The following is a 14785-nucleotide window of genomic DNA, read 5'->3' as shown; positions in this document are numbered from 1 at the left end:
ATCTTCTTCCCAGGCATTTTAAGCCAGGTTAATTTGAGAGCTGAAGTGCTAAGACTATACTGTTCTAGTCCAGCTTTAAACATTACCATCTCCTTTGAAAACACTATTAAAACAAAGCAAAACAACCACTCATTCATTATGTGTTCACATATGCATACAGACCCTTTCCCATCCCATCTATTCCTATTACTTTCTTTCCAAGATGACCCCTCACAGGTAGAAACCCCTTGTTCTTTATGTGGCTTGGTGATAAGTTGTGTGCTGGCAGGTTGGGGTTAGGGTTAGGCTTGACACAATGTAGAGTCATTTTAGAGAGAGAACTCTAATTGAAAATGTGCCCCTATCAGATTGGCTTGTGGTAAGTCCTGTGGTACATTTTCTTAATTAGTGATTGATGTGAGAGAGCCCAGACCATTGTTGGTGTGGCCAACCTTGGGTAAGTAGTTCTGGATATATAAGAAAGTAGGCATAGAAGGCTTGGGTAACAAGTTGGTAAGCAGCACCCCTCCATGGTCTCTGCTTCAGTTCTTGACATAGGTTCTTGCCTTCAGTGTTGTCCTGACTTATGGGCTTTATGCTGTAATAAACCCCATTCTTCTCAAGTTGCTTTGATCCTGGTGTTTATCATCATAATAGAAAGTAACTGAGATTGGATGGAATTGGGCAAGGCTGTTCAGAGACCTAAGCTGAAACTGACAGGTGCTTATAAGTGTTTGTGTGCTGTGATTCACATTTTGTGAAGTAGGTTTTGGAAGATAAATTACCTTTTCTTTAATGCATTTCTTCAAGGAGTTTTCTTTATAGTGCTTTAATTGGGAAACTAAATGAACATTTGTAATGACTTATAATAAATTCTGTCATGACATGTCCAAGTTGTTACAGAAACATTTTCAGGATATCTCTTCATATTGTGCGTGAGTTTTCTTCCATTGAAACATAGTTTAGAAAAATTGTCATTTATTGTTTGTTAGTAAAATGAGAATTGGGGGAGACTGAAAGAAATGTGTGTGTGTGTGTGTGTGTGTGTGTGTGTGTGTGTGTGTGTGTGTGTGTTTGTGTGTGTGTGTGTGTTTATGTGTGTATGTGTGTGTTTGTGTATGTGATCAAGTAGCTCATTAAGAGTGAAAACTAGATTAATAATTTGTCCACCTTGGCTTTTACTGTCTTTTTCCATATGGCATGAGACATATGTTAAGAAAACTTATACTATAGAAAGATTTCACTTTATTATGGAAGCGACAGTGACAATGAACAGGGCAGGAGCCATTGAGTTTTTTGAGAAGCTGATGCAGTGATTTGTTGAGAAAAGAGGATGATGTCAAATCAGGTGCCCTCCACCTGGGCAGCAGAAAAATGTCCTTAGGTGATAATAATTAAGGATATTGGAAAACAAAGATGCTGATAGATTATGTTTGCTTTTGTTTGATAGTGAACAAAGAAATGTGCCAATAATATCTAGTTTTCTGTCTGATGTGCCATCCATATTAAACACACACACACACACACACACACACACACACACACACACACACACACACACATATATATGCATGCCAGGTTTGGTATCACACATACTTTAATCCCAGTACTCAGGTGGCAGAGGCAGGTGTTGCTCTGCAACTTTGAGACCATTCTGGCCTACAGAGCAAGTTGCAGAAAAAGTACCTGTCGTTGTCCTACTACACTATCTTTGCAAATTGTCTTGACTTTAGTTCCTTAGGCCATGATGCTTGAAAACTAACTCATGGCTTCTAACCTCCATTTTTGATGCCTAGTGCAACATACTATGAGGCAATTAGCTCTTACGCTGCTTCTAGCACCCTTAGCAAAACTATATATTCAATGTAGAGATGGAAAGTTTAGTGACACTTATCTTCTATCTCTAATGTCAACATAATTTTAAGAAGGGGCAAGAATAAATTACTGCAACGTGTGAGCAGAGACTATGTGTATAATTATTTCAAATTTTATTATTATAAAGCTACATGCTTTTAATTGAACAGAAATGCAAAGAAATCTTTGTTTTCATAGGACATTCTCTAGTTATTTGTGTATGTAACTCAGAATTTAAATCGGCTATTACTCTGCTTGTAGGGGACCAATATCCTCTTTTATTCTATGTAGTCATGTGTGCATATTCACACCCATGCACGTGTGCATGCACGGTCAGGCACATGCACACACACACACACACACACACACACACACACACGCACACACACGCACAAATTCAACATTTGGATTTATTTTATTTTCAATTATGTGTATATATGTGGGATATGTGCATGCAAGTTGAGGTGCCCAAGAAAGTCAGAAGAGGATATTGTCTCTCCTAGAGTTGCAGTTACAGGCAATTGTGAGCCAGTTTGCGTTGGTGCTGGGAAGCATACTAGAATCCTTTGCAATAGCAGCACACACTCTTAACTTCTGAGAGATCTCTCCAACCCAAAACAAATACTTAAAAAATTGGTAAGACCTGTAATCATGCTGAAACTAAAATATTGCTTGATCAGAGTAGGAAAGTCAAAGTTTATCTGTCACTAATAAACTAATACAGATTGCAATCTTCTAAGAAATCCATCCATGGGCTGTCTCAGCAGTCAAGAGCACTTACTAGGTGTTGTAGAGGACCTATGCAGCTTACAAACACCTTTACCACTATTGTCCAGGGATTCTGACAGCCTGCGGATTCTGGGGTAACTGAATATATGTGGTGCACATGCAGGCTCACACACATATACATAAAAATTTTAAATATAAACCTTTTCCATGCATTTAAGATATAGGGCCAGAGGACTCTTGAGTTGGAACTCAACTGAATGTTTTTCTCCTATTCACCAGAAGGCACCAGGCAATCATCTGAGGGAGTGAAACAACCAGCAATATTACTCAGCTGTGATGCCCATGAACCACAACAATAACCAGCATGTCACAGTAAACCTAAGGGTGCAGTTGTGACCCATAAACCTTGATGGTAACTGACAGCTCTCTAATTGGACTTAAGACCCACACAACAAGACAGACACCATTCCTACAACTGGAACCCTTACCAGCTCCTGAGGCCTATTGAAGTCATGGATCTTGAAGGAGTACCTATAAACAAACCATAACTTTACTAAAACAGCACAATCCCAGCTGCAATCTAAATTACCCACACATAGCTGTTGTTGTCACCCCTCATCAAAGAAACTTGTTTGTACCACAGACAGACAGACACCATTGCAGAAAACTACAAACAATCAACACGAGGAGTTGTAGAGCCCATTCTCATGAGATATTCCTGCAAAAACTGCACACCTAAAGCCCAGGGAACATTGTAGAAGAAAGGATGGGAATATTGTAAGAGCTAGAGGATCAAGGAGTTTGCTGTGAGACTGTCTTTTAGTAATGTCAGGAACTACGCCCATAAAGCCTCACCAACATGGATGCCTAAACATGAGCTGCACATAGACAATGAAAGGCATGCCAAAGAAGGAAAAGACCATGAGGCTCTAACCCTACACAAAGAACTGAAGGCAAATAAATAATGCTGACAGTAGGAGAAGTAGTCTTCCCCAGGGAAGAGCACACCAATTAGTTATCCAATACCAAATGATCAGCTTTGAAAACACACACATATATAAGTAACATAATGATCTATCATGTTATATTTAGTTGTATAAATAAGTACACATATACATACAATAATGTAAAGCATTTAATGAAAACAGATCTTGAGTTTGAAAGAGATGAAGGGTTGTATGGGAGGATTGGACAGAAGAAAGTAAAAGAGAAAATTATGTAATTATGTTAAAAAGAAATATTTTTTTAAAAAGTAAACCTTTAAAAAACCCACATATTTGCCACACTTCATCAAATATGTAAATTGACTTTTTGACTTGTATATTTAAGTTAGTTTGATCACAGTAGTTTCTTTTATAGTCAAGATATTATGTATATCATATATTTGATTTTTGTTGATATTTTCTCATATAATAATTACAGATCTTGATTTATAATGAAATAAACGGTGTTCAAAAATTATTTGTCAATGTTTTTGTTAACCGTGTACTCAGAAGTATACAGAGTCTAGATGGTAGATAGACTTTGTGATTGAACATTTTCATAATTTTAAAAAGCTAATGTAAATAAACATTGTTTATTTATAAATAGTAAAGAATGTATTGACATTTTTTGTTCTTCATTGACAGAAAAATCTGAAACATTTTTTCTGTTAGTCAAATAAAACTTTTAAAGGTAATACTAATTTGAAAAAAAAGTAGTAAAGATAAATGATAAATTCTAAGGTTTTAAAGCATATTCAGGTAAACATAAATTAGAGCAGACAAGGGTTTAGTAGCTATTTAGAACTTTTCTTTTTTTTTTTTATAGGGATTCTGGAAACATCAAAGCTGGATTAGAACATCTGGTAAGCTCTAAGTTCCTCTTGAACATTTGCATCGTCTTTGATATCTGCGGCCTGAATGAACACTTTTGGATGAGTTTTGAATACCTTGTAGTGAAAGGCAACCAGTTCCCAAAGGCTCAGCCTACTGGCATTATGTGAAGGCACTTACCTTTTCATTTATCTTACCATTTCGAGGGAATTATTTTTTTTTAAGTTAGTTTCTTTTTTTGATGTAGAGATGAAATAAAATGAATGACAATCCTTGGATTGATGATTGCTTTAATTAGAAGCAAAAATAGGTGTAGAATTTTTGTCATATCTTGATCTGACGCAAACAAGCACATGTTTCAAGAAAAACACAATCAAATATTGCTTGTATAAATGTGTATGTCCCAGCAATTTCACAGCTATGTTTTTCCTGTGTCTTTCTTTATGAATAATGCATTGGTTTAAACTATATTTGGTTTTAGTATATAAAATAATTGAGATGCACAATTTTGTTCTGAGCAAGCATTTTTAAGAAACAAATGAAATTTAAACTGATCAACCATTAAAATCTGTCCACTGATTTAAAAAATTGGAGCGGCCCCCTTATAACAATTCACTGAATTGACTGGATAAAGTGTTCACTGTAGCATTAAGTAGTTCGTTTAAACAGAGCCTTATAAACTCATGCTCTCGTTTCTGGTCAGGTCCAAATGTTGAATAATTAATGGTAGTGATCTTTTGTAAATACAGTCTAAGTACTTTTAAAATTGAGAGGCTTCATTCATATATCATACTTTAGCTTTGTTAACTATTAATGTACTTTTGTTCTTGCTTCCACAAAAGGAAAACAGTGGCAAGAGGCAGCTTCATGTTTTAAAATTACTTTTGCTGTTTGCCAATTTCATGGTTGTATATAATGCATTTTCCTTACTCCCTCCTTTCCTGGCAGCTTCATTTTCACTCACAGAAATTTCAGAGTTAGAAAGTTTTTCTTTGAACAGTCGAAGGGACTCAAGAAACCCTAGATCTTTTGAAATATTCCTTAAAAAAAACCCTAATTTTTGAAAAGCTATGTAACTTAATTAGTAAAGTTTAGCAGTGTTGGAAATAAGTAAATAACATTGTCATCTTTCAAAAGTATTCTCAAGATTCTATTATCACTTAACAATTACCTAAGTAATTTAGTACCTAACATCAGAATAAAATGTTAACTGAAGCATCAAGTTCCTGTATCAATTGTTAGTTTATATCAAATGATATGCAACTATAATATTAAAATTAACTTTTAAATTATTATTTAATTGAAAATTTTAGGCCTGTGAATGACTCAGTAGGTAAATCCAGTATCACAAGACTTATTAAGCAAACTAAACCCCATGTGCCCATTTTATGGACAAAGAGACCAGACTCCCAAATGATTCTTTTTGTTAAAAATAAATCAATGTAATAAATAAATGAATACACCCCTCTTTATTTAATCTTCCATGTTCCTCAGAAAATAATAAATTTGATTTTTTAAAGTTTAAATTATTCTGACAGGCAGAATCTCTTTTTTTAGTATCTGTGCTATTACAAACATGTGGAGGTCAGAAGACAGGTTTTCTAAAGTTGCTTCTCCCCTTCCACATACATGTCCTTTGGGGGGTTGAACACAGGTGGTGAGGCAGTGCAGAAAGTGCTTTTACTCACTGAACCATTTTTATGACTTCTTTATCCCTAGGGAGTTTCAATTCATATTAAGTAAGTGCATAGATTAGAGTTTGATAGATATAAAAATTTATACTTAATATATAAATATTTGTCAATTTTTTTTTTGAGTAGATCATTATGTTGCTTTGAACCCAAGGTCTTTCTGCATCCTTCTCCTGAATACTGGGATGACAAGTACCACCATACATGGGAAGATGTGCAGCTGTGCACATACACACATGAAAACACACACAAGCACATGACGCATACACATACAGGTTAAAAAAAATGAGCCTTCAACTCCAATCCAAGCCACAGAACTCATTGTCATTTCCCTTGTTGTACTTGTCTTTCCCATGTCAAAGTGAGAACCCTGATTCTTAACATCACTATATCTACTCATGTGCTGAATTATATGCATTTACAATAGTTTCACAATTATTATGTTAGTCATTTGAACTATAGTTGGATCCCTTTCATTTTTGTTTGCATCTGGCTTAAATGCTTTTGTTGGGTTCATTATAAACTAGAATATGTATGATATGAACTTGCTTCCAGAGGTCAGAATCATAAGCTGGTATTCTCAGATTCCTGTCACTCCCTAGCCTGTTGTCTACCCATTTTTAGTCAGTCAATTTTAATTGACTTCTAGTTCATCCTTCCAATACATATTATAACAAAGCATGTTTGCATATGCCCATTCTGTTTCTTTCTCTTTTCCCTTCCCTCCCTCTCTCCATCTTTCTCTCCCTACTCTTACCCCTCTCTCTCATAATAATTTGTTGAACAGTAGAAATCTTCAAACATTAAAGAAGAACTAGAGGTGAGTTTGAACACCATAACAGAACAGCCTTGCCTAACATCATTCACAGAAATGAGCAAACCCCAACCATAGAAAACTCAAATTCTCATGTAATTGTTATGAATGAATATACATCAACAATCATTCCATCAGAACCTCCCTTTAATCATAAGAAAAGAAAATTTATGTGGCATAATAAAGACTTGCAAAACTTAATGAAACACAATTCTTTTACATCTCTCAAACTTTTAAAGACCCCCAGAAAGCATTGGAAATGATTAAATGACTTAAACTGACTCTTTTATTGCAAATTGTTTTTCATATCAACATAATTTCCATTTGTAATATAAAAATACAGGTTTTTAAACAAGAATTTTTATTTGTTAAAACTAGATATTCTAAAAGGCTGTGTTTTATTTTAAAGGAACCTTCATGTACCAATATGTAGTTACAAAGAATACTAATTTGGGTTACATTTTCAAAACTCTTAGCTGTTAAATATTGAAAGCAATAATACATTCAAAAATAAAATGCCCACATAAGATAATTTTAGCCAGAGACATTCTTAAATCAAAAATTGGAAAAGCATTAAGAAAGAAATTCTCATATGTCATCTTATTCAAAGATTCCATTGTGTATCTTCTCATAGAGCCCAGATTCTCCCCCTATTGCTCCCCATTGTTAAGAAATATTTCAGTGCTGGAGATGTAGCTTAGTGGAAGATCCTGTGCCTAGCATGCTCATGTCTGTCAGCACCTCCCCTATTCTCTTTTATTGGCTGTATTCTTATTTCATATGATGTATTTGATAATAATTGTTTCACTCTCCCACATCCTCACAGATCTTCTCAACCTCCCATCTACCAAACTTCTCTCTCTCTCTCTCTCTCTCTCTCTCTCTCTCTCTCTCTCTCTCTCTCTCTCTCTGTGTGTGTGTGTGTGTGTGTGTGTGTGTGTGTGTGTCTCAAAACAAAGGAACAACAACAATAAAAAGGAAAATAGCAAAACGAACCCAAAAGCACACCTTTAAAAAAATAAATATATAAGTGAAATTTTATGTTGGTCAACTACTTCTGAGCATGGGACCTTTCCTAAAGTGTGTAGATATATCCAGTGCTACTCAACTGAAGAAACCTGATTTCCCTCTCCCAGAAGGTATCAATGTCAAATAGTTTCTTGGTGACAAATGGATCCCTCAGTACAGTTGAGACAATCTGAAATAATTTCAGCTAGAGGAAAAGTAATCTTGTACTCTTTAGCTGGGAAACAAGAAAATCTTGGTACACTGCTGCAAAGTTATATGAGAGAATCAAAAGTTCTCTATTGAGGAGACTCCCTTCTTCCTTCAGGAATGCTGCACCTACTTCATTTAAGATTAGAAATCATGTTAAAGACACTGGAGTGCACTGTTTCTATGACCAGACTCTCAGCTACACTGGACACATTTGAGCCCCATGAATCAGCCCGCTTGCTCGATGTTTCCATGATATCATTTAAGGCATATGGAGAGATGGCTCACCCTTTGTAGGAACTTGCATTACTGGAGCCTGAATGAACTAACTTCAATCCCAGGAGCCCCTGTAAAGGTGGATGAAGGAGAGAACCAAATCCACAAACACCCCCCACATATGCAATTACATGTCTGCATACACACTAAATTACAATATTTTTTTAATTTTACAAATCAAATATGATTGAATGCATGAATAATTCAACTCACTTTATAAAAATACCCAGAGCTGCCAATGAAGCACCAAGAAAAAGGACTTTAAAGGGAGGATTCAGGACTTTTCTACAAGGCCATCCTTCTTAGGTTTTCTCTGATAAGACTTCCAAAATGACACTTGTATCTCTGACATGCTTTGAGACAAACAGTATCTGTATATGTTCAGGGAGAGGGAGCATTGCTGTAGTGAGCAGTTAAAAATCATGTTGCAAGATTTTGTGATTTTGTCTAAAAAATAGATATAATTTTCCTTTTAGAAAGTCTTATAGTGTGTAATACTTTGAAATTCTTTCAGTAAACACTGATATAACTACATGGGGACTAAGGAAGGTATTATGAAATAATATATTAGCTAAGAAGTATTATATGTGAGTGAAAAATTCCATTTGTACATGGCACAAAGCATTATAAAGAGCCCCATCTTTGGGTTTGTAAAGTGAAGGCCAAGATCATAGAAGACAAAAGCATTTCTAAATACAGTGTGGGTGATATAATTCAAAATATCAAGTATTTCAGACCTACCCTTCATGGTTTTACTCATAACATATTTTAAGTGTGAAGAATGTCTGGGTAGTAGTGTTTGTCTAGCAGGCAAGAGGTCCTGGGTTGGATCCTTGGTACCAAAAACAAACAAAAATCGTATCACTTGGTGTAGCTTTGCCCTTTTAGAAAAGTAAGAATATTATTTTCATAACCATCAGCTCTGGGTATCAGTTAACATAGCTGCTTTATTAAAAAAAAACAGTGTTTCAAGATAAAATATGAATGTGATATGTAATTAATGAAAAATATTAAATGGATAATTATAAGAATGACCAGATATGTATATATCCCTATTTAAATCCACATTCACTTAGATATTGATGTAATTCCTAGATCTAAACTATGTTTTCAGCACATTTAAAATATGGGAAAAAAAGAGTTAGGTGATAGAATGTGCTTGTTAACAGTAACTGTGTGTGTTTAGTGAATGAACATAAGAGTAATAGCATTTTACTATAGGACACTGATCAAGTACTCAGATACTCATAGATAAGAATTACAAAGATCACAAAAAGTCTAATTAGACTGTTTCCTCTTATTGAAAACCAGCATACCTTCTTTCTGCTCTCCTTCTTTTCTATTTGTCCTGGCAATCACCCCATAGTTATAGTACCAGCAACCCCCCCAATGTACCTTCTTTATTTTGCATGCCTGCCACGTTTTATAAATGATGGGAAAAGTGAGATTCCCGAGTCAGAGAAAATGCTTTATTACTAACCGCACACAGATAATCTGTGCATAATAGGTTCCTTGGAACCCCCAGTTTCTTGGAGTGATGTCCTGTACTCATTGAGTTGTGTGACAGCTCAGGAAATCAAGGTGTAGGAGTCTTTAAGCAGCTGAGAATATTTGCTCACAGGAATGACAAGCTTGTTACTCTGTTTAAGTAACAAAATGCCTTTATGCCAGGGGGTCCTCTATCAGTGTCTTCCAAGACTGTTAAAAAGTGTTTGTAAAGATATTCAGAGTATAAGCTGCTGTAAGATACACTGACCTGCTGTGGAGAACTAGCTCTCTTTTGTAAGAATTATTAGTCTGATTTTGAAGTTGGACAGTGCATGTTTTGGTAGAGTGAGTATCTTCTCTCTCCCTTTGGTTCACCTCCTCAGCCTGCATCCTTACACTCCCCGTTTGCTGTCTTTGGAACAGGACTTACCTTCTCCTTTTCCTCCCTGTTCTTCCTTGTGTGTCCTTGCTACTCTGCTAGAACATATTTCATGTACTACTGCTCTGTCTGTGCTCTCATGCTGTTTTAGCAAAGGTTCTGAAATTAACTATTGTTTTTACTTTCGGTTTGCTATTGGCACCCTGGTTTTCTGTAGTTCAGAAGAAACCCATATTCTGCTGTAGTTCTCACAGAAGCTCTGGACGTCCTACTTATTCCAAGCTATTTTTCTGGAGCCTTATCATTCAAATGAAAATTCAGCTTTCTGTAAAATTCTGTCTTACATTTCATTGCTTTGACTCTTCAGAATATGATTCTATTAATACCCTGTCTTCTATTAACCTCATTTACTTGTCTTTATTTATTTTAATCATTTGTTTATTTTTGCCTTGAGATATTGTCATTTTTCTTTGTTCTTTAAAGTCCTTTTTTGCTCAGATAAGCCTAAAAGTTCTTTGTTTCTTTGTAAGTACGAACTGAACTTTGTCATGTGTGGATTAATTTTTTATTATTTCATGAAATTAATGTTTTAGATTATACTATTAAATATTAGTTCTGTTCTATTGTTTTGCTGGTCCTGTGTGTGTGTGTGTGTGTGTGTGTGCGCGCGTGCGCGTCATACATGTCATGCTATGTATGACCTTTTACTTGTCTTTGCCTTTTGTCTCAGTCATTTCTCATTTTATTCAATCTTGGATTGAATTTTCATTCAAATGTATTATTATTTGTACATATTGTAATTCATTCTTTATTTCTGAAATAATCTTCCTTTTTTGTTTTTTTTTATTTTGAATTTTCATTTGAAAATTTCTTTAGGTATTTGTGGAAGTATTATGCTTTGGAATTATTTTCTGGCACAGAAGTTTTAAGCTACAAAATGTTTTGATTTTTGATTTCTGTTTACTTCTTATGGAAGTTTTATGGGGCAGTGATTGTACTTATTCATTTTTAATCTAGGCATTCTGTAGAGATGCTTTCTAGATCAAGGATGGACTCTTGTGCAGCCCAGGTTCTTTAATAGGTGGTAGTGGATGGGAGAGATGGGAGAAGGTGGTCAGGGGTTGTTTGAACTGTGCTTCTCACTGCCCTATATTCTGCTTCTATAGCTTTGCTTTCAGAAGCCTTGCTCCCTCTGCTGCCACTTCAGCTCCCACTTACTCCCAAGCCCTGTCTTCTAAGAAACATGTTTTCAGTATTTTGACCTTTTCATGTTGTACTTTCTCCCAACACCCTCCAGCCCCTTGGATTAATTTTATTTGTGATCCTGGTTATGATTTAAACTTAACTACTACTTTTAGTGATGAAAAGTGGCCTATAGATATTTTTACCTCATAAAGAGAAGTTAGTAATTCACAAAAGAAAATGTTTTAAATCACATTTTAGGAAACTGTGATGCTGTGTTCAATCCAGGGCCCTGCATATGCTAAGCACATGCTAACAGTGTTCTATCCCTGAGTAGCAAGGGCATCCTAGGGATAGCCCTTAAACCCAAAGTACTTACCCTGCAGGTGTTCTGCAAGAGTCATCAGCATAAGTGAACACAAAACATCTCAAAGAACCCAGGAACCACACTAAAATACACACAGAAAATGAATGAAAAGTCTACTTTTAATGTTTAGTTAGATCTTTTAACAACACTAAGGAAATAATTCATTCATCTGATGATGCATAACATACAGATACAGGCCTTCTAGCACTGACCCCTGATGTTCAGGGTCTAGAAAGGGATTTGAGGTTATGAATTTCAGGAAGTCTGAAGTAAAGCTAGTGTTGTTCTGAGAACCAGTTGGAAGAAAAAATAAATTTAGAAGTCTTGTCTTGAAATAAAAAGCAAAGTTTCTGGATCAAGTGAAGAATCTGAATTCACAGCCTGTAACTTATGCATTGTAAGTTAGTGGGTTCATAAATTTAGGGAGATGGACATTTCACAGATTATAGCGGGCAAAATATCCACCTTACTCTGCAAGAGCATTCCAGGGACTGAGTTTTCTTTTTCTTGTTTTCTTTTGTTTCTCCTTTACTGTGTATTGAATTGCATTTCTCAGGATTGTAGCTGCATGATAGTACTAATACTACAGTGTGCAACATAGGAGGCCAATTAAAATAAGTGATAATAAATCTTTTGATAAAAGTATTGTAAGGACTTATAGCTTTAAGTGAAATTTGCTTTCTATTAATAGTTGAATGGAGAAAGAACTCTGGAGCCATGCCTGTGGGTTTCATCTCCCCACAGAGGTCTTATTTGTGTTTCTTACATTGTATAACATTTGAAAGTGATGACCTGCTTGTCTTTGTGGTCAAACAACACAGTCTGGCCATTTTGAGTGTTGAAAAGCAACTATCATTAATAGCTCGTTTAGTCCATCAGTGGTTTGTAAGACTATGTTGCTGGCTGCCAGTGTAGATAAGTCCACTGCTATTATATACTCATCAATAATGCTAGCAAGTCCTAATAAAAGTCCGTCCCTCTGTTTTAGGCTATTTTATATAGAATTTATAAACCAAACTGCCGTATTTCAGTTCACAGAAAAACAATTGCATTTAACACAAATGTAATCATAGTGTATTTTTTAATATATTTGAGAATTAAGTTAACTTATAAAATAAACATGAAAATTATGGAGAATGATTTACCACTATTCCGAAAAGTACTTTTTATAGTTGTACAAATGAGTTAGAGAATATAGTTAAGGCAACTGCACTATTGCTATGCATACACTGTATAATGTTATATAACTCTGGTATTAATTTTCTCATGCCACTATAATTAAGGCTCTCAACCTGTGGGTTGTGACCCCTTTGGGGATGAATAGCCTTTTCACAGGGCTCACCTAAGATGATCTGAAACACAGATATTTACATTCTGATTCATAACAGTTACAAAATAACAGTTTTGAAGTAGCAATGAAAATAATTCTTTGGTTGGGGGCCACCACACACGAAGAACTGTATTAAAGGGTCACAGCATTAGGAAGGTTGAAAACCACTGGTTTAAGGGCTTCACTGGATCTACCAGTGCCTTAGTTTTCTTACCTAATTGGGACAATCAGAATAAAAATGTATATTGAAATGCTTTTCTCAAACTGTACTTATAAAATGAAATGATGTTTTCTTCACCGAAGACCTTCATTTTAACAGAAAATCGTATTTCATGAATACTTGCAAATTAAAGCAGTTTGGTGTTGATTCAGTGTTAATTTCATATTACTGTCATGATTTCTTAGGTTGCTTATAGGTTTAAGCATGAGAATCAGCACAAATTCTAGTCAGAAAAGGTGTCATTGCCAGTGGTTCCATTTTTTTAATCTATTTTGATCAGTTGCAACATTATTGCATGTGAAAATAAATGATTAATAACTATTATCCAGTCTTCTAAGTAGGAGAACTTAAGACCCTTTCTCTGTCCACCTCTGTCCCTTTCCACTTGCTAGAGATGACTGCCTGTTCCACTTTTGAGAGAAGGTGTCTGGTGGAGAAATATTGTCAAGCTTGTGCTTTACCAAAACAAGAGGTTACGCAGTGCTCAAGCTCTTACTAATAGGCTGGGATTCATGTTTGATATATAGGAATTTTTCTTTTCATTTATGCACCCATGGTTGTTAAAGGTTTTAAACATCAGCACTCTAAATTTACTGGAGTAACTTCTATTGCCCATCACCACTGATTTCAAACTCTGCCCTCCCTGAAAACCCACATAGTAACCAAATAACATTTCATGCTGTCTGTGTTATAGATCAGGACACTGTAGATTTCACTTCTTTGCAGGGAATCCCAGGAGATATGCTGGTATTTACAGGCTTTCCTGGATCTAACTTATTTGTAGCAATAGAGAGAAAACAAGCACTACAGATAGTCCTCCCCACCCCAAGTCAAAATTTTATGAGTCAGAGTAGAAAATGTCTATGCAGAATAATGTATTTAGCCTTACTCATTGTTTATTTGCCACCAAATCACAGCTTTAACAGCCATAGCTTGTATGTAGGTTTTTAGGAAGACCACACCGTAAAGATTAGAAGAATGTGATTTCACTTTGTGACTTCAAGGAAGCATACAGCTCCCGGTTAATTTTATTCATCTCATCCTTTATGTACTGGGATATCAAAAACTATTGTGTGGATAGTTATCAAAGCATAAGACTTTCTACAACTATAGCAATGTTTCATATAAGAAAGAAAGACAGCATAATAGTTTTAATTCATTTAAATCTATTGCAATTACAATGTACTTATTGTGGGTTGTGAGAAAATGGTAAACTCTGTATGCTTATAACCTTTCTCCTAAAAACTTCACTGTGTACTTCTAAGTACCTTTAATAATATGTGTTCATTGTAATGGATGAAAAGTGATATAGGAAAATGCTTATAACTTCTGCCTGCTATGAGTCTAATGTTTAGTAATGCCCATCCCCCTAAGCTTCTCTCTGTTACATATATTAGTTAGCATTCTGTTTACTTAAACAGTAAATCACTATACATGTGATGTTTAT

General features: G+C 35.3%; 1 protein-coding gene across 1 annotated transcript in view; it reads left to right on the top strand.

Annotated features, from left to right (window-relative positions):
- Positions 1-14785, top strand: part of Rsrc1 (arginine and serine rich coiled-coil 1) — a 348477-nt gene that overhangs the window by 177183 nt on the left and 156509 nt on the right. The window contains exon 5 of the mRNA XM_035451720.1: positions 4372-4408. Within this exon, the coding sequence (XP_035307611.1) occupies positions 4372-4408 (37 nt within the window). The remainder of the gene's footprint in view (positions 1-4371; positions 4409-14785) is intronic.

The sequence above is a fragment of the Cricetulus griseus genome (assembly GCF_003668045.3).
Source record: "Cricetulus griseus strain 17A/GY chromosome 1 unlocalized genomic scaffold, alternate assembly CriGri-PICRH-1.0 chr1_0, whole genome shotgun sequence".
Taxonomy (NCBI): Eukaryota; Metazoa; Chordata; class Mammalia; order Rodentia; family Cricetidae; genus Cricetulus; species Cricetulus griseus.
The sequence above is the reverse complement of the archived record's forward strand: the minus strand, read 5'-3'. Positions and strand labels throughout refer to the sequence as shown.